This window comes from Priapulus caudatus, unplaced genomic scaffold, assembly GCF_000485595.1.
Source record: "Priapulus caudatus unplaced genomic scaffold, Priapulus_caudatus-5.0.1 Scaffold121, whole genome shotgun sequence".
In the NCBI taxonomy this organism is placed as follows: Eukaryota; Metazoa; Priapulida; class Priapulimorpha; order Priapulimorphida; family Priapulidae; genus Priapulus; species Priapulus caudatus.
This window is the reverse complement of record NW_014577182.1, coordinates 375508-397059: the sequence shown is the minus strand read 5'-3', so window position 1 is coordinate 397059 and position 21552 is coordinate 375508. Positions and strand designations below refer to the sequence as shown.

The following is a 21552-nucleotide window of genomic DNA, read 5'->3' as shown; positions in this document are numbered from 1 at the left end:
TTATGATAGGGTGTGTGGGGTGGGGAGATGAGATAGGTTGTTGTGGGGTGGATGAGGGTGTGAAGGTTAGGTGGTGTGGGGTGGGGAGAGGTTGGTATGATAGGGTGGTTGGTGTGGGGAGAGGTGGTATGATGAGGGTGGTGTGGGGTGGGGAGAGGTGGTATGATAGGGTGTGTCGTGGAGTGGGGAGAGGTGGTATGATAGGGTGGTGTGGTGTGGGGAGAGGTGGTATGATAGGGTGGTGTGGGGTGGGGAGAGGGGCTATTACTAGGGGTGGTGTGAGATGGGGAGAGGTAGGTATGATAGGGTGGTGTGGGGTGGGGAGGGTGGATAGATAGTGGTGCGTGGGGTGGGGAGAGGTGGTATGGTATGATAGGGTGGTGTGGGGTGGGGAGAGTGGTAGTGATAGGGTGGTGTGGAGAGGTGTTGTAGGGTGGTGTGGGGTGGGAGAGGTGGTATGTGGGTGGTGTGGGGTGGGAAGGTGGTATGATAGGGTGGTTGTGGGGTGGCGGGATGGTGTATGATAGGGTGGTTGTGGAGGGAGGCTGGTATGATAGGGTGGTGTGAGGAAGTGAAGGAATGAGGTGGTATGATAGCTAAGGGTGGTGTGGGGTGGGGAGATGGTATGATAGGGTGGTGTGGGGAGAGGTGGTATGATAGGGTGGTGTGGGGTGGGGAGAGGTGGTATGATAGGTGGTGTGGAGGTGCGGAGAGGTGGTAGTGATGACGGATGGTGTGGTGTGCGGGAGAGGTGGTAATATAGGTGGTGTGTGTGTGGGGAGAGTGGTATGATTAGGGTGGTGTGGGTGGGGAGAGGTGGTTATGATAGGGTGGCGGTGGGGTGGGCGAGAGGGGGTATGTAGGTGGCTGTGGGGTGGGGAGAGGTGGTATGTGATAAGGTGTGGTGTGGTGTGGGGAGAGGTGGTATGATAGGTGTGTGGTGGTGCGGGAGGGTGGTATTTAGGGTGGTGTGAGATGGGGAGAGGGTAAGTATGATAGGGTGTGTGGGGTGGCGGAGGAGGTGGTGTGATAGGTGGTGTGGGTGGGGAGAGCGTGGTTTATGATAGGGTGGTGTGGGGTGGGGAGAGTGGTATGATAGGTTGGTGTGGGCGTGCGGGAGAGGTGGTATATGGGTGGTGGTGGGTGGGAGAGTGGTTGATAGGGTGGTGTGGTGTGGGGAGAGGTGGTATGATTGGTGGTGTGGGGTGGGAGAGGTGTATGATAGGGTGTGTGGGGTGGGGAGAGGTGGTATGATAGGGTGGTGTGGGGTGGGGAGAGGTGGTATGATAGGGTGGTGTGGGGGAGGGGGGTTGGTTATTTAGGTGGATGTGGGGTGGGGAGAGGTGGATATGATAGCGGTGGTGTTGGTGTGGGGAGAGGTGTATGATGGGTGTGTGGGGTGGGCCGAGAAGGTGTATGATAGGGTGGCGGTGGTGGGGAGAGGGGTGTGGGGTGGGAGAGGTGGTTGATAGGGTCGATGTGGTGGGGAGAGGCCGGATGATGATTGGGTGGTGTGGGGAGAGGTGGTATGATCGGGTGGTGTGGGTGTGGGGAGAGGTGGTATGATAGGGTGTATGGGGTGGGGAGCAGGTGGTATTAGATAGGAGATGGTGTGGTGGGGAGAGGTGTATTGATTAAGGTGGTGCTGGGTGTGGGAGAGGTGGTATGATATGTGAGTGGTTGTGGGGTGCGGGGGAGAGATGGTATGATAAGGCCTGGTGTGGCGGGTGGGGAGAGGTGGTATGATAGGTGGTTGGTGTGTGTGGGAGGGTTGGTATGATAGGGTGGTGCTGGGGTGGGGGAGAGGTGGATATGATAGGCATGGGTGGGGAGAGGTGGTATGATAGGGTGGTGTGGGGTGGGGAGAGGTGGTATTATAGGGTGGTGTGAGATGGGGAGAGGTAGTATGATAGGGTGGTGTGGGGTGGGGAGAGGTGGTGTGATAGGGTGGTGTGGGGGTGGGGAGAGGTGGTATGATAGGGTGGTGTGGGTGGGCGAGAGGTTGGTATGATAGGGTGGTGTGGGTGATGAGGTGCGTATGATAGGGTGGTGTGGGGAGAGGTGGTATGATAGGGTGGTGTGGGGTGGGGAGAGGTGGTATGATAGGGTGGTGTGGGGAGAGGTGGTATGATAGGGTGGCGTGGGGTGGGGAGAGGTGGTATGATAGGGTGGTGTGGGGAGAGGTGGTATGATAGGGTGGCGTGAGGTGGGGAGAGGTGGTATGATAGGGTGGTGTGGGGTGGGGAGAGGCAGTATTATAGGGAGGGGTGGAGTGTAATGGTGTGTGGTGTATGTGATAGTGTCACAAGGCTGGGTGGAGAGAGCTGAGGTGGATTAAGAGAGACACATGTACGTTCGTGTGTGCGTGAGCGTGTCCCTGTAATTTACTCCATTGTCAGCAAACGGATATTATCTCTTGAAGGTAATACCGCACAGACAACGTCATAATGTGATTCCACTTAGAAACCCTACAGTGTTTGATGTTTTTAGCAGTCGATGTTGTTCCGACCAATTACTTAGTTCTATAATAAGGTATAAGTGAAACGTGCGGCCGTCTGTTATGTGGGGACGAAATCCTGTGTCGTGATTGGGTATTATGTGTTTGATCATACCAGCGATGGCTCAAATGAACTCAATGTTGCTTGCGTGTCTGTTGTCAGTCGCTTCGTGGGGCGTCTACAATACCTGTGCATGTCTAAATGACGACTAACCGTGTTGATATTCGCGATGTAGGAGGTAAACTGAAACGACATGTGATGGTCGAATCTAGAGTCGAGTGGCATAGGTCAAGGGGTTGTGAAGAAATAGGGTATATTAACTTAACAGTGTTATGTTTTATATACCCCTGTTATTATATTAACAGCTGTAGGGCCAGTAAAACGCAAAATTGCAGTGCAGATTTAAATGAATTGACCCAATGCTCTAGATATTTGGTATATACTAAGTGGTGAAATATAGTCACATATCGGAAGGGCATGGCGAAAATGACAGGTTTCCTATATTTTAAGAAGACGTGCATGGTGCTGATAGGAAAATTGGTCACAGGACATGTGGTCTAAGGAAAGTTTATCACAAGTAGTAAACCTCGGTATACTGCAGCTTCCTCCTTCTTCTTCCTCTCCACCCTCTCCTCCTCCCTCCTCGGAATGTCGCGTCGGATGTCGTGTCTCCGTCCTCGGATCGTCATGTACCTTCTTACTCCGTCTTTTCCCGCCTCCCTTCTCCATTCTTATCTGCCACCTCCCTCCGCTACCCTTCTTCTCTCCCACCTCTCTTTGCTAGCTCACTCCTCCAATTTCTCCCTATCTTCTCCTCTTCATCCTCCCATATCCTCTGCTACATGCGTTCTCAAAATATCTCATTTTAGCAACTCACTAGGTTTTTAGTACACCAATCTGATTATGTCATCCCCTGCAATGGTTGTTAGAATGGTCCTCGGTCCCATTGTGTGTTGACGAAATTATTTATTCTATATTACAGATGTGGTTTATTAACCATAGATAAAAAGGAGATTGCTTCCTTCCCAATGTAATTTAACACAACACATTTTTCCGGCAAAAGTGTTTTAACCTACCTATATATTTACCAAACCTTTGTTTCAGTGTAACCTTAATTTGATATAATAATAAATAAATGATATAAACCAATACATAAAATACCTGGCACAGCATTATACAAATGCAGGCTATGTATTATAATAATATCATAATATTACTTATGGCCAATAAGTCCGAGTGTACGCCTGCATTTATACACATATATATTCATATATAGTGCAGTAGGTACCATACATGGAAATCCCATCAACTTAACTTCTGCTTTCTCTTCGGAACACACTTTTATGTCGGTGGTCTAGTAATTAAGGGAGAGAAAATGGTTACCATGGTTACGAGTGTTGTCTGTCTGGGTGGGAAATTCAAGGGTAGAGTTTAAGTGTGTTATACGTTACTGTAACTTGGGTTATGGAGATTTGCCCAGAATTAAGTTATGACCACTGAATGTTGTATATTAAATTTGCACTTACAGATTTTTTCTTGCTAAGGAATTAAGGGGTTTCTCGGCCCCAAATGTGCACGCACAGTCACTGTCAATGAAGTTAATGTACAGCAAAACTCTCATGGAATTGAGAAAAAAGCTGCAATCGGCACGCAAAAATAAACGTGTGAATTTCATTACTACTGTAATATGATAGGCACTGAACTAAAAATGTACCTTAACGGCTCTAGATTGCAAGTAAATTTTGGACAAGTAAAACCAAAATTCGCACAAGTAAAAATTTCTTCTTGTTGCCTGACAGGACAACCAGATGGGATCTGAAAATAAGCGTGGAGACCTGGATATACATGCATAAGTCGTCATTTTGGCGACTTACACATAAGTCGACAAAATGATGACTTACTTATCGTCATTTTCGTAAGTCGGCACAAAAATACTGGTCCTAAAAGTGCCGACTTATGCGAGTTTTACTGTAGTACATTTGCAGCCAGGAGGTCGGGTAGGCTTTTGACCGGCCAGTATGTTCCTGCAATCAGTGCTGCATCCAGATGTTCTCTGTTCGGCGTGCTAATTCTTGTTCTGAACTTCCTTCTCATCTCAGCATTATCATGTTACTGAGTTACACCGTTAATTAATCAATAATATATGTTTGCAATATTAAAACAAATCAATGCAATCGGCGCATTATAGATGAGTCGTTCCCTTCCAGCTATATTTTATGTTCCCTGAAACCATTTTAGGTAAGGCTCTAGACAAAGTTGGACCAACTGATCCAATTTTCAATGGTGTACGTGTATTTGATTTTCAATGGTTTGTAATAGAAGCTGAACCGCATAAGAATGCACGTGCGTGACCCCCCCCCCCCGTTTGTCCATGAGCATGTGACTGTGTGTGTGCATGCGTGCGTGCGAGCCTGCGTGCGTTAGTGTGTGCGTGCACGTGACTGATCTAATACACCTAAGTACCTACACCTATGCTTGTGACATTTGTGTATCGTCTCTTTTCAGGTATTTTTTCTTTCTGCAACTGAAGCAAGACATTTTGCGAAACGTACTCGTCTGTCCTACCAGCACGGCTGCTCTCCTAGCAGGCTATGCAGCGCAATGTAAGTAGGATTGCTTGGTTTTCTGTCACCTTTATATTAAAATGATACTCTCCTTCAGGATCATAAGTTCATATACATAAAAATGTCACATTTCTCCCCTCTAGTATAGCAGAGGATATGAGAAATGCTATTATGGATTTATTAGAAGGGAGTTGGTTAGTTAATTACAGGGTGCGAAATTAACGGGAGTCCAGAGTCAAATACGCCCCGATTTACTGTCGGACTTCCTGATTTGACATATGCAGGAGTCCGTGTGACTACCTGAAAATTCTGACATACTACCTAGTTCGTTCCAGAGCATGGCCTCGTGGAAATATCATATTTTTTCAGCTAATATCGAAAGAAAATTTGACAGACGTGCAACCGCATGAATCTTAAAAATAAGCACATGCGTTATTGTTAATATCTTTAATTTTGAACCTCAGACTGCGGACTCCCTCTTTTTGAGGGTAGGGAGTCTGTTGGACTCCCGTGTTCAAAAGTTAATTTCTACCCCTGTAGTTATCCCTCATAGGTGCCTAGATGGCACATAAGGCAGTGACAAGAGATCTCCAACGTCGTTGGTCTACTGCTACTGCATGGCCTCAGTGTGGCCCATGACAGGTCACACATCCGCATCTCCTTCTCGATGGTCCTTCTCCAGGTCTCCTTGGGTCTTTCCCTTCTTCTCCTGTCTGGCGTTCAGCTAAGTGCCGTTTTCGTTATGGCACCTCCTTCCATCTGGGCGACATGACTGAGCCAAGTCCATCCTCTTCTTTTAATTATATTTCCCAAAGGTTCTGTGTGTGTAATTTGGTAGAGTCGTTCGTTTGTAATTAGAAGGGAGTGAGGGGAGGGATTGATTGTGGGTGAGGGAGAGATTGATTAAGAGTGAGTGAGGATTCAAAAGGGAATGAATGAGAGATCGAGAAGGACTGAGGTCGACGCTGAATGGGACAAAAACTTAAAACAGACGAGATGCACACAAATTATGTTCCCATTATTTTATTATCGTGGAGTGTCACAAGTACAGAGGTTCTAGTAACATCATACAATCATTAAGGAAGTATAGTTCCAAAAATGTGTGATGCGTAATAAGAGTAAATATCCAGAGGTTTAAGGGCCACACCAGTCAGTATGTCGGATAATGTGTAGGGTTTCCCTGTAAAAACCACGTAAGCCTTTTGCCCCCCTGCCCCTCATTTTTATCCATAATTTATTTTTGTCTATACATAATAGCAAAAATAAGTCAGTCTACTATAATACTATATTATATATTATCAGAAGTAGATAATAGGGACCCTATTATCTAATTCTGATATTATATATATCTGTACCTGTTTTAAGGCAAACATACTTCTGTTTTTTATCTACGTGTATGATATAGTTGAGCACAGTTATTACATGTATAAGAATATATAATATAACCATCAAATAATATATCTGTAATAGTCATCCAATTCTATTGTGTGTTGTACTACAAACATCATTGTAAAGCAAACCAACCCTGCGAAATCGGTCGGTGTTTACACACCAGTTCAACACGTTAACGCACCTGTACATGCCAGTTCAACACGTTAACGCACCTGTACATGCCAGTTTGTAACCATCAACACATTTGATAACCTATCCTTCCCACTAATGCAAACCATAACCTTTACTATCTCCTCAATCCAAACCACCTTCTATCCTAAATCCTTGTCTTTACTCTTAACGCTAAACCAGCACTGAAACCATAACTACCTCATACTACCATACTCTATCCCTAACTTTAACCCTAGCCTTGTGGCTATGAAATCAGGAGTGGCTAATAGAGATAATTATAGATAATTATAGATAATAGAGATAATTATGGTGACATATACGGACATACAATAGACAGGCATCCTATATCTGACATGTATTGACAGTTGTAATCAGCAAAGTGAGATGAGTGGCTAATAGAGAAGTGTCAAAACCTCATATATTGTGCTACATATACTGTGCCATTGCTGCTAGCAGTCTTGCATCGACACAGATTATGGATAGTGAGTGGGTGGGTGGCAGGTAGGAACAATGCCTGGAGTGTGGAATGGTAAATTGCATGAGTGCGTGTCAGGGAAGCCACCAAAGGGCATCATTTTGAATCGAGTTGACACCTCATCATTTTTCGGCAAGGATTACGGTTTGTGGTAATGCCGTACTGGCTGTCCCTTCATGAGAGAAAAAAACTCGGATATGCGTTGGCGAGATGTATATGCAACCCTTCTCTCTTATCCTTCGCATCAGCCTCTTCTTTAACCTCCATTGCTCTCCCTTCCACCCCCTGCCCCTTCCTCCCCTCTTCCCTGTTTCCCTCTATCCCCTGTCTCTACCTCTACTACTTTTCTCCCCTGTCTGTTTTCCTGCTCCTCTCCATGGGGAATCATTGAGAGCTATTTTCACGACTAGTTGTTGTGTGTGGATACAATAAGCACGATATTAAGTTGAACATGTTATGGATACAACACTCATTATTTGATGCGAATACATTACTTTACATGCGCACAACATAGCATGCATTTTTGGTCAGTTAAACATTCCCCGAATTGGACGGACAGTCAATCACATCGCGCCGGCACCAACTACTACCTGAAGCCAAGCATGTTGTTCCTGATCGCTTCATTGCAGCTAGTACCAGAAGCCAAACATGTTGTTCCTGATCGCTTCATCGCAGCTAGTACCAGAAGCCAAACATGTTGTTCCTGATCGCTTTGTTGCAGCTACTACCTGAAGCCAAACATGTTGTTCGTGATCGCTTTGTCGCAGTTACTACCCGAAGCCAAACATGTTGTTCCTGATTGCTTCGTCGCAGTTACTACCTGAAGCCAAACATGTTGTTCGTGATCGCTTTGTCGCAGTTACTACCTGAAGCCAAACATGTTGTTCCTGATTGCTTTGTCGCAGTTACTACCTGAAGCCAAACATATCCGTGGCTGCTTCATTGCAGCTACTCGTCGCTGCAGCAGCAGCATCGCAGTGCACTGGCCCACAGCTTGCGGAAGCCAAACCTGTCGGCGATGGCAGCGTACACCCACGGGTTGACGATCGAGTTAGCGTAGACGAGCCAGTAGGCGGTCGTGTAGAGCGTGTCATGCATGTACGCCGGCTGCAGCGAGACGATGACCGCATAGATGCTGTACGGTATCCAGCAGATGACGAAGACGCCAATGAGCAGCGCCGTCGACAGCGCCACCTGGCGGTTGCGTGCCAAACGGACTTGGTCGACGAGTGACAACGCTGTCGACGTCTCGGAGAAGCACGCCGGCTCTCCCTGGTGGACGGCGACAGTCGGGGTCGCGGGGCTGTCTCGGCCGGCGGCGGTGACGGTGGCGTGGGCGTCGGCGATGCTGCTGGGAGTCCTGCACGGCTGGTCGTCGGTGGTGGCAGTGTTCGGTGCGAGGTGACGGTCAGCTGCCGTGTTAATGATCGGATTGCGGGTGCCAGTAACCGCTGTGGTGCCAGTTGTCGTGGTCGGACGGTTGGTGCCAGTAACCGCTGTGGTGCCAGTTGTCGTGGTCGGACGGTTGGTGCCAGTATCCGCTGTGGTGCCAGTTGTCGTGGTCGGACGGTGGGTGCTGCCCCCCTGGTCGGCTGAATTGCTGGTCGTTGTCATGTAGTGCTTACCCGCGGTGGCAGGTTCCACGTGGTGCTTTACCATAGTGATCGCGTACGCCATCACACGAGGGTCATCTGTCGTGTCTTCTTCGGCGTGTAGAGGAAGAAGGAGCGGGTTGTGGGCGGCTGGGCCCCACGCTGGCTGCGGCTGATAGGGGCGGTACGGTGGCGCTGCACGACTGATGCCAGCTCCGACCGCAGCAGCAGGCTTCGTCACGGCGGGCTTCACCGTCAAGCCACTGCTTCTCTTCGGCACGGCGAGTCGCTGCTTCATGTCGGCAGGTAGCTGCGCGGGTTTTGGCGGCGGCGCCACGGGATGCACGTCGTTGGCGGCGCGGTGCAGCGTGCGGGACGCGGCGGCGGCGGCGGCGATCAGGCCGCTGCGCCACACGCTGTTGTAGATGCGCGCGTAGAAGTAGGTGATGGCGACGAGCGGCAGCAGGAAGGCGAGCAGGCCCGTCGCCAGCATGTACTCAAAGCTGTCGACGAACTCGGCGCGGCAATGGCCCGGCGCGACGATCGAGTAGCCGCGCCACGCGTCCCAGCCGACGAGCGCCGGCCCGTACACGGCCGCCGCGACCACCCACGACGCGACGATGATGCCGGCGGTGCCGGCGCGGCGCGGCGCGGCGCTGGTCGGCCGCGTGACGGCGCGGTAGCGCTGCCAGCTGATGAGGATTATGGTGAGCATGCCCTCGGTGACGAGCGTGTAGTCCCAGACGAGAATGAGCTTGCAGGCGGCGCGGCTGAACGGCCAGCGGTAGCCGAGCAGCGCGTTCATGCCCGACATGGGCATCATGATGGCGCCGACCATGAAGTCACACAGCGCCAGGTTGAAGATGTAGAAGTCGCGTACCTGCACGACAGATCGACAGATAGATATATCATAGAACGATGGGGGGAGGGAGAGAGAGAAAGAGAGAGATAGAGATAGAAAGAGGAGCGAGAGAGAAGACAAGGATACAGAGAGAGAGAGAAGAAAAAGAGGGAGAAAGAAAGATCGAGGAGGAAGAGAGGGAGAAAAAAAGAGAGGAGGAAGAGAGGGAGAGAGAGAGGGATAATTGAGTACCTAATTGAGAGGCACATGTGTGGATTGCCCTAAAACTTTTGCCATTTAATGTTGGCGTGACTTAATTGTCCAAGCCGAAGGAAATCACTTCACATTCTCTAGGCATTTATAACAAAATATAAAACACAATATAACACAATATCTGCGACCATATATGTATATATATATGGTCGCAGATATTCAAGACGAATGTTGTTCCTGAACCCACTTGTGGAATAATATGGGAGTTGATGTGTTCTAGTATTAGCTAACTGATAAAACAGACTTTTAAATAACATATAGCCACAGACATTCACTTCATTTAACTATGAATATGACTAATAACTATGATATTTACTTCATTTCAGTGATCTTTTTGTTTACGGTTTATGACATATACACATCAGACTGAAATTATAATAATTATAATGTACATTTAGGCTTCAATCTTGCTTAAACCTACCTAACTCTAGTTAAGAATCCAACTCGTGATCATATGTGGACCCTCACAGCTTCTCGTGCACATTCTGCCTTTAAGTGCTACGCCACAGGCGCCGGATTTTGAAACACGATTATGATCTCTCGTTGCCCAACGAGAAGCGACGTCCGCATGATAGAAACCCCTCGTGTTTCCAAGAATTTGTTAGCACCGAAATCACTTTCGAGATAAAATATCAATTGTAATGTTCCGAGGACGGGCACCAGAAAGTAAATGTGTTAACGATGTTTGTGTACATAGGCGGCTGGTTCTTTCGACCATGACATTCGAATGGTAATTAGAACCTCTAGAGAAGCGCTAGAAGACTAGATGCTTCTCGCAAACGGCGCACACAAATATTGCTTAATGCGATATTGATTATTAGATTTCACAAACGCACTCGCGCACACATATTTAATTATCTACCGACGCACGCACGCACGCACGCATGCACGCACTCACGCAGTGTTCTCTGCTTTATCGTGACGGTTCTGTCTACTTGCACCTTTGTTTGTGTACGCAATACACAGCACACACTGCACAATACACACAACGTACACGCGCTATATATATAAATAAATAAATATATATATATATATATATACATTACATATACATACATACTATATATATATACATATATATATACTATATATATATATTCCATTAAACTACTTCCTCGTTGCATTAAGAAATATCGACTGATACCCCCGCCCTGTTGACACTGCCCACTAGATAAGAGGAAGGAACGCCTCATGTGTTGACTGCTACGTGTTACGTGTTCATATGTACATCAGAGTCAGACTGCATTCGTCGTCGGTGCCTTCATCCCCTTTGAAGGAGCCTGTCAAATTCCACTAGCAATTCGTAATGTTACTATTTAGTTGGACAGTTGATTATGTTTAGGCGCATGGAATGCTCCGTCATACCTTAAATATATATAGGCCTAGTGATGTGGTGTGTGTGGTGAGTGAGAGTGTCGTGTTGCTGTGTGTGTCGTGTGTGTGTTGCCGCTGCGCCGCCCCGACCGTGCGTGCGTGCGTGGGACTGAGTGCGTGCGCTGCTGGCCGTGTGTGTGTATTATACAATTATTGACTGCAGGTTTGTGTCGCTGACTGAAAACATTAACGGGTAAATGAAATAAATAACTAAGCCACCGTAGCCAAACTTTAAATACTAAAATAAAAAATAAAATAACCTAACAATACCGAAGCAAACAGCTTAATAAACCATAATAATCGAGTCTTGTGCCGTATTGTCGATGTCGTACGTTCGTTAGAAGTGGTGCCTAAGCGATTGTCGCATATATAATATAGCAAAACCACAGAGTTGTATTAGGCAACCTAGATGCATGCTAGCATCGCGAGGGAAATAATCTGAGCCGGCAGCACGATATAAAGGACAGCCTGGCGCTAATAACAAGCTCATAAGGTCGTCTCGGAAATGACATTATTGACTCGGCGTTATTAGTCCTTACTAGTACACTCTTTATCTAATAGAGGCGAAACCAGTATATTACTATTAGTAAACTATATAGGATGACTGCCAGAATTCCATATATGAGAATATGGTGGAAATAATAGGTCTTAGATGCTGGACAACATCCACCTCAATTAAGCAATCGCGTAGAAAGTGTAATTAAACCAGGAAGCTTGCGCGGACCGGCCAGGAACAAGGGTGTTTCACAATCAATGTGCTAAATTCGAACGGAGTCGCTTAAACTAATTGAAGTGTAGCTGCCTCAGAGTGTGCGAGAGCTGAGGCCGGTGGTTCTGATTTCTCGTTTTTTGGACGTCGGCAGTCTTATGTTTGTTGTCGAGATCTGCAGTGTTGCGCCTTTTAGGTGTTGCAACATATTATATATTATATTATATATATATCATTATATATATACGACGACACAGACACACACGCACGCCATCGCACCCCGCGCCACGCACGCGCACACAATGCAACCGCAGGCAACCACAAACACGCTACGCTGACGCACGCCACGCACGGCACGTTGTGAATAGTCGTGCATGCGATGTGCACGTAGACGTGCGTGCGTACGTGTGCACGTACACCTGCGTGCATTCATGCGTTGCGTGCGTGTGTATGTAACGTGCGTGCATGCGTGCGTGTGTGCGTGCGTGTGTGTCGCGTGTGCACGTATACGTGCTGCCCGTGCGTGCGTGCGTGGGCAAGTACACGTGCGTGCGTGCGTGCTGTGTACGTACACGTGGTTCGTGCTTCGTGCGTGCGTGTCGTGTGCACTTACACGTGCGTACATGCGTGCGAGCGTGCGTGTGTGCGTGCGTGGTGTGCGTGCGTCGGTGTGCACGTCACCTGCGTGCATGCGTGCGTGCGTACGTGCCTTAGTGTGCGTGTGCACGTTCACTGCGTGCGTGCGTGCGTGCGTGCCGCGTGTACGTGCCTGCGTGCCGTGCCTGCGTACGTGCCTGCGTGCGTGTGACAGGTACACGTTCTGTGCGTGCGTGCGTGTGTGCGTGTGGCAGGTCACACGTGTGTGCATGTGTGCGTGCGTTCGTACGTGCGTGTGTGTGCAGGTACACGTGCGATGCGTGTGCATACACGTGCGTGCGTGCTGCACGTTCACATGCGTGCGTGCGTGCGGCGTGCGTGCATCGCTATTACATGACATGACATACTAACATGAGACATCGCTATTACGTCAGTATCGTCATTACGTCTATTACGTCTTGTGCGTATTGTGATGTCGTAGGTGTCGTTAGAAGTGTGCCTAAGCGATTGTCGCATATATAATATAGCAAAACCACAGAGTTGTATTAGGCAACATAGAGATGTAGATCGCGAGGGAAATAAGAGCGGCAGCAGGATAATAAGGACACCTGGGCGACTAATAACAAGCTCAAGGTCGTTCGGAAATGACATTATTGACGGCGTTATTAGTCCTTAGTGACACTCTATCTAATAGAGGCGACAACAGTAATACGCATTAGTAACTATATAGGATGACTCCCAGATTCCTAATAGAGAATAGGTGGATATATAGTTAGATGTGACAACATCACACTCATAAGCAATCGTAGAAAGTGTAATTAACCAGGAAAGCTGGCGACCGGGCCAGGAACAAGGGTGTTTCACATCAATGTGCTAAATTTCGAAGGGTCGCTTAACTAATTGAGGTGTAGTGCCTCAGGTTGGGCGAGAGTGAGGCCCGGGGGTTCTGTTTCTCGTTTTCTTGGACGTCGGGCAGTCTTAATTTTTGTCGAGTCTGCAGGTTGCGCTTAGGTGTTGCAACATATATATATATATATATATATATATATATATACAGCACACACAGACACACACGCACGCACGCACGCACGCGCACAACACACTGCAAACACGCAGGCACACACAACACGCACGTACGCACGCACGCACGCGCGCGCACACACACACACACACACACACACACACACACACGCACCCACACGCACGCACGCACACAGACACACGCACGCACGCGCACACACATGCCAACACGCGCACCAACACCAACACGCACGCCGCACGACCGCACGCACGCACGCCACGCACATCGCACCACGCACGCACGCACGACACCACACCACACACACACATAATATCAGGAGTTAATGAGAAAAACTTGTCTCTATTAACTCCTGATAATATGATTATATATATATATATATAGTCTTATATATTGCTATATATCGCCAGTCAGTTATTTATGGAGTAGTGTTACATGCTCTTTTTAGGGGCCGGACACACTAGCGATTAAATCGGCGGTAAAATCGGGCGCACATCCGCCGATTCTATCGTGCGAGTCGAGTGGACACACTAGGCGCATTAAATCGGGCGATTTAAATCGCGGGTGAATAAGTCTGTGCATGCATGTGCACGTAGACGTGCGTGCGTACGTTGTGCACGTACACCTGCGTGCATTCATGCGTGCGTGCGTTGTGTTGTATAAACGTGCGTGCATGCGTGCGTGTGTGCGTGCGTGTGTGCGTTGTGCAGTATACGTGCGTGCGTGCGTGCTGTGTGCAAGTACACCGTGCGTGCGTGCGTGCGTGTGTACGTACACGTGCGTTCGTGCCGTGCGTGCGTGCGTGTGCACTTACACGTGCGTACATGCGTGCGTGCGTGCGTCGTGTGCGTGCGTGCGTGTGCACGTTCACCTGCGTGCATGCGTTGCGTGCGTACGTGCCCTCGCTGCTGTGTGGTGTGCACGTTCAACTGCTGTGCGTGCGTGCGTGCCTGCGTACGTGCCTCGCGTGCGTGGCTGCGTACGTGCCTGCGTGCGTGTGCAGCGGTACACGTTGTCGCGGTGCGTGCGTGCGTGGCTGCGCGTGTGTTGCGTGTGCAGGTACACGTGGTGCATGTGTGCGTGCGTGTCGTACCGTGCCGTGTGTGTGCAGGTACACGTGCGTGCGTGTGCACGTACACGTGCGTGCGTGTGCACGTACACATGCGTGCGTGCGTGCGGTGCATCGCTATTACATGACATGACAGTACTACAATGAAACACGCTATTACGTCAGTATCATTGAACAACTCTGATTGGCTGATGAATTGTACAATCGGGCGATGTTATCGCCGGCCCCGGACATAGTAGGCGATGAAATCGGGCGACAAAATTGCCCGATAATATCAAAACGTTTTGATCTATGCGATGAAATCGGGCGATGAAATCGTCGGCGATTGAGTGGACACACTAGGCGATTTCAGGGCGATTTCATCGCCCGATTTAATAGCCTAGTGTGTCCGGCCCTTTAACTACTGCACAGCAGCTATATACTCACCTTGCAGAGTTTCGGGATGAATAGTAGGCAGCAGATGACCCAGCCGTTAGTGACTGCCGTGACGACGGCCATGCAGGCGAACACGGTAGCGAGAAGGGCCCGCCTCGTGGCCTCCCCCTTCTCCTCCTCCGCCTCCTCCCCGTAGCCCACGCTGATGTTATACTGCTCGCTTGCTGTAGAAACGAACGGGTGGTAGAGATTAGAGAGAAACTTATAGGTTCGACAAAACATGCAGCTGTTTGTATGAACGTATATTGTTTGTATCAGTGTTGTATACTGTTTGTATGTATGTATAAATATATAAGGTAAAATTTTATCATTTCAAGTCTCCGTACAAATCTGCATTTGCGGTTGAAACAGCTAAAATGGATGGATGGATGGATGGATGGATGCATGGATGGATGGATGGATGCATGGATGGATGGATGGATGGATGGATGCATGGATGGATGGATGGATGGATGGATGGATGCATGGATGGATGCATGGATGGGTGGGTGGGTGGGTGTGTGGGTGGATGGCTGGTGGATGTATGGATGGTGGAAAGATAGAGAGAGAATGGCCAATGGATGGATGGATGGATTGGATTGGATGGATGGCATGGATTGGGATGGGATGGATGGGATGGATGGATTGGATGGATTGGATGGATATGGTATGGAAATGGATGGATGGCATGGATGGACTGGATCGGATGGACGATGGATGGAATGGGCATGATGCGATGGATGGAATGGTATTGGATGGAATGGATGGTTTATGGTGGCTCGCGATGGATGGTGGATGGAATGGATGGTATGGATGGATTGGATGGATGGATGGATGGGATGGAATGGATGGATGATGGATGGATGATGGATGGGAATGGATGGTATGGATGGATGAGATGCGTGGGTGGATGCGCGTGGACTGAGATGAATGAATGCTGGATGATTGATTGATTGATGATTGATTGTATTAGATTATTGATTGATGCATTGATTGAATTGATTGATTGATGTGTATTTGATTGATTGTTATTGATTGATTTGATGTGATTGAATTGAATTGATTGATGCTTGATGAATTGATTGATTGATGATTGATGTTTTTATTGATTAATTGATTGACTTGATTTGATGGAATGGCACTGGTGGATGGATGGAATGGGGTCGGTGTGGATGGATAGAGAGAGAAGAGGGCGAGCAGAGGACGAGGAGCGAGAGACGACGATGTAGAGTGAGAGAGAGAGACTTAGGAGAGAGAGATGAGAGAGATTGATGAGAGAGAGACTGCAATGGAGAGAGCAGATGGAGGAGACGGAAGAGAGGGAGAGAGATGAAGAGATGAGAGAGAGAGAGGAGAAGGAGCGAGAGAGGAGAGAGAGAGAGAGAGCGCTGCGCGTCGAAGCTGAGAGCGCGCGCTCGAGTGAGAGATAGAGAGGGACAGAGAGACAGAGTTGAGTCAGATGGCCTTCACATCGCGTTATACGATTACTGCGCACTATTCCTAGAACTGGTTAACGCATTTTCTGTCGCGGTGTCATATAGCTATCGCGCCATTTTTCTATGAGACTGTGAATAAAGAGAAACACTCTGTTAAACATTTACATTGAGAAATAGTGTCCATGCAGAATTCAGTGCGTGCATGAAGCATGAATCCCAATGCAATGTACACTATTTCAGTCGAGTTTAGAGCACGGTGCCGGCGGTATACAAAGACCGCGGGATGTTAACTAGAAACGGGCAGTTGTCGCCAACTACATGTATCCCCCGTGCATCTAAGTATGAATGGAATATCCTCTGTAAGGATCGTAGTAGGCAGGTAAGTTAAATAAGTACAAGACAAAGGTTTGTTAGACAACTGGTGTCCCTCCAATTGGAAGTATACTGGCAATTTGGTTACCCTACGAAGCGAAGAGAGAAATGTCAGTCGACGTGTGAATGTCCGAACTACACCGTCAAGGGCACAGTGGTGGTTTTTGGTATGTCGCATGACCTTCTCGCCACAAGATGTATAAACTGCGAGTCTGAGTCGCTCTAGGTCTATTAAGGGGCTGGAGTTAGAAGAGCGGAAGAGAATATATGAATCAAGATAAGGGTAAAGGTGACAATAAAGGTCGCAGTGACTCGGGTGGGGCAGTGTGTTAGGACCGCGAGTGCGGCGGTATCTTCAAATTTGGGGCCGCATGAAGGTGCGTTATGTAACAGCGAAGACGCAATGCGTTTTTTGGTGGGCAGATGTCTGTTGCCATAAATTGAAATACAAATTTTAATACAAATATTTTTTAATCTATTTATATTTTTTTACAAATATTATTATTTATTTAATTTTTTAATTTTTTTTTTTAAATTTAAATTTTAATCAAATATTAATTTCATGACAATCGAGTAAAAAGTGCAGAAGTTACAGGTTCTAGAATATTTCAACAAAAAATGTTACCATGGCAACGATGACTCCGCCCACACCAAAAACGATAGGTGTCTTCGCTTTACGATAACGCACCTTCATTCGAAATTTGAAGATGATCCGAGAAGAACTGCAGCCGGTAGAGCGTTCACAAGGAAATCTCTACGGCGGCGGCGGCGGCGGCGGCGCGATGATGCCAAATCCATAGTATCCCCACGAACTTCGTTCGGGGAATACAATAATGCGGTTATGTTATTATATAGGTAAGTTGCAAGATGTAAGGTCATAGATCGCGTGACTGATATTCCCAGGAGTGAATAAAAACACATTTTGACAACAGAATGATGAAAGTTTTGATGCAGAAATTATTTGCGGCCCGTTTTGCGCGCATTTTCCCGATCACGGATGTTTCACGTGCGATTCATGGAGTGGAGCGTGCAAAATTTTGTATCTAAACTTCGGATGAGCGAAATTGCGTGTAACCGAAGTCGTTGCGTATAGATCATGTAGGGTCATAAAATGCGTGATATATTACCAGGAGTGAATAAAAAAACATTTTGACAATAATTAAATTTGAATAACAACGTATTTAGAAAACAATTTGCTTTTTTCACTCCTGCTGACTCGTAACTAGTGGCGAAATGTTTTTTATCGTTTATAGTCAAGTTCACTATGTCCAGATATTAAATTTCGTGAACTTTTTGGGGGGATTTGCGAACCTATACATTTTTGGAATCTGTATAGTATAGGCAATCAGAAAACCAATGTTTACAATTTGCCGGAAGCATGCATGGCGGCCATCCTAGATTTTTGAAACAGCTGCCTTCAAAATGTGTGTTTCTCAATATCTCAGCATCCAGGTGGCCTAGAGTCATGATTTTAATGGCTAAACATACATTTTCAGGGGTGAGGAAGCCAGTGGTACAAAGTAAAATAAGCTAAACATAACCACAAAGCGGCCATCTTGTATTTTCAAAATGGCTGCCTATTTTTTCACTATTTTTTTTAACAAATGCACAAAGGCTGAATCCGTGAAACATGCCAACATCACCTTCCTTCAAGCCTTGACCAATGCTGAAGTGCTGAAGACATTCAAGGACTGGGAGGCCCAGAGATCCAAGAATGCCATGTTCAAATCAATGATGAACTACCTACATTGAGTGGAGACAATCCTGTTCTTTGTGGCGGCATCCCGAAACGCTGACCTGGTGCTCCATCTCGAAGCTGGAGAAGCACTGAGCAAGATGTTCTTTGCTATGGACCGGATCAAGTACAAGCGACTCTGGCCTCGGTACATCGCAGACATGTATGACCTGAGAACAGACCACCCCAATACCTGGAGGGAACTGGAAGCTGGAAACATATCCGTCACCAAGAGCGAGATCCTGTTCGTATCCATTGGTGCAGACCACGCATGCGAACATCTGAACAAGCTGATGAAGGTTCACTCTGGACTGATTGGCATCTTCAACAATGCCAACGCTAGACAGGTTCTTCATGGCTGCACCAGAACTGTCATGCGAGCGAGTTCAAGAGTCAGTTTGAAGTGGAAGCTGGCAAGGTTACAAAGCACCATGACCTTAGACCAAGTGCAGTCAAGAGGGAGCATGACGCAATCGACAAGATCAAGGCTGCGATCCTGAGTCGTGGCAATCCATTTGCCACTGAAGGTGACCAGCTGCACAATCTGATCACCCATGCCTACATCCCAGACGAGTATGTGCCACAGATTCTGAACATTGATGTCACTGGACAGAAGTTGTATGAAGAGTACGTGTCAGAGCGAATCAATGGGGACGTCAGCCTCTGGGCACCAGTGAAGAAACACAACAACAAGATGTTCATATCTGGCAACAAGAAAACCAGTGTGAAACTCAGAGACAAGACTGTAGATCTGAAGGAGCCCAAGGATCTGTATGGAAGGCTGATGGTCTTTGCCAGGTCAAACCGAGACATTGACCAGAAACAAGCCATCGGCAACTATGAGTTCACGTTGACACCGAGGGCACTATTTGCGGCAAACGAGGCAATGCTGCCATGTATTGACAAGGCAAAGTTGATACACCTTCTTGAGAAGCTGGGAACAGCAGAACCACCAGATGAAGATCAGCAGCAGCAGCTGCATGATGCAAGTGTTCTGCAGCGCGATGCAGTGGATCCAGAAACCATGGACTGCACACCCACTGAAGATCCTCATCCAAGTCGAAAAATTGCACTGGTGGACGGTATGGTGGTCGTGCAGAAGCTAACAAAGAAACCAGCCACGGTAGTGACAGTCAAAGACCTCAGTGAATGCTTCAATACCAGACTGATGTCGCTCACAAGAGACTGTGATGAGATCATTCTGGTGTTTGACACATACAAGGCTGATTCCCTGAAGAGTAACACAAGGGAGAAATGGAGACAAGGGAAGGATCTGATCCAATATCAGATCAGAGGTGACACCAGCATCAAGCACAACCCAATGAGCCAGTTCTTTCCCCACGCCAAAACGAAGGCTGATCGGACTGAGTATCTGGCAGCAAAAACCCTGGAGTACAACCAAGACTCGTCAAAGCTGGTTATCACATCTGCTGCAGGACGTACTAGGAGCAATAGCGAGCTGCTAATCAAGGACAACAATCACGAAGAGGCGGACACACTGCTGATCTACCATGCAGTGCTGGCATCACAGAGGAACCCACCTAATGCAGAGTTGGTGGTCTTCTCCCCAGACACTGATGTTCTGGTGCTGGTCATAGCACATTATGACCTGCTGAGAAACACGTCTATGTCGATGGCTTCCGGAGAGGTTCAAGTGCAGATGGACAGATCTAGGTCCAGAAAGAGCAAAGGCTTTGCCAGCCTTCCACGCATTTAGGGGGGCAGACAACACTGGGAGGTTCTCTCGCATAGACAAGGCAACCTGGCTGCAAGTCTACCTCAAAGCAGGCGGAGAAGTCATCAATGCTCTGCAGATGCTTTCAGATGCCGCTGAACTCACTGAAGAGCTGCTGTCAATGCTGGCTACATTCGTCTGTGCTGCATACGCACCAAAGGGCATCCAGATTGCGAGCATCCCTGAGCTGCGATCGAATTTTTTCTGCAAGCATATGGCCCACCCTTGGTGCTCTCAAGCAGCACATCCACAGAGTCCAGATCCAGGCCACAGTAGGGGGTCAGGCAAGCATTGCTCAGCAGCAGTTCCTGGATCCGCTGCAGCATGGCTTCTACAATGACACAGCAGCTGATCAGATGAAACCAATCACAACTGAGGTCCTTCCAGCCCCCAAGGCCATCATTGAGATGGTGAGATGCCAGTGCAGAGCAGACTGTTCAACATTTCGATGCTCTTGCAGGTCCAATAACTTATCATGCACAGACCTCTGCCAGTGCAGCACTCAGTGCTAGAATGATGACTCTAGGAATGACATGCTGCCGACCAGTGACAGTGATGATGATGATGTGTAAAGATTCTGCTATATATCAAAGATTTTGCTATATCACACTTATTTTGTTATGCTATCATAATATTGAAGTTTAGTTGTGCAAGAAGATGCCTAGACATGCTAGAGGTTTGACTTGCTACATGTAGAAGTTCTGAGCCATTTAGAACATTTATTATAATAAAATGAATATGATAATCTGCTTTGTAGTTATGTTTAGCTTATTTTACCTTGTACCACTGGCTTCGTCGCCCTTGAAAATGTATGTTTAGCCCGTTAAAATCATGACTCTAGGCCACCTGGATGCTGAGATATTGAAAAACAACCATTTTGAAAATCCAAGATGGCCGCCATGCATGCTTTCGGCAAATTGTAAACATTGGTTTTCTGATTGCCTATACTATACAAATTCCGAAAATGTATAGGTTTCCTAATCCCCCCAAAAAGTTAACGAAATTACACAATGAACTTGACTATTAGCACGGCGCAGGCGGTGCTATTCTACGTAGAGTATGCTGCACGTGCAAGGGAAACCACCACACCCACTCAAACAGCTGCCTACTGGATGCCGGCGATACCACAGGCACTTGAAGCGTTAATGACGTTAATGACGTTAATGACCGTTGACACTTAATGCGATCTAATTCTCCACCAGCTTCTCCCCCTCCTCCTTCTCCACCAGCTTCTCCCCCTCCTCCTTCTCCACCAGCTTCTCCCCC

The 21552-nt window shown here is 47.7% G+C and overlaps 1 protein-coding gene across 1 annotated transcript in view; it reads left to right on the top strand.

The window, feature by feature from the left end:
• The window catches only part of LOC106805624 (tyrosine-protein phosphatase non-receptor type 4-like), a 141883-nt gene that overhangs the window by 59525 nt on the left and 60806 nt on the right, over window positions 1-21552 (top strand). Inside the window, exon 8 of the mRNA XM_014807308.1 lies at window positions 5004-5101. Within this exon, the coding sequence (XP_014662794.1) occupies window positions 5004-5101 (98 nt within the window). The remainder of the gene's footprint in view (window positions 1-5003; window positions 5102-21552) is intronic.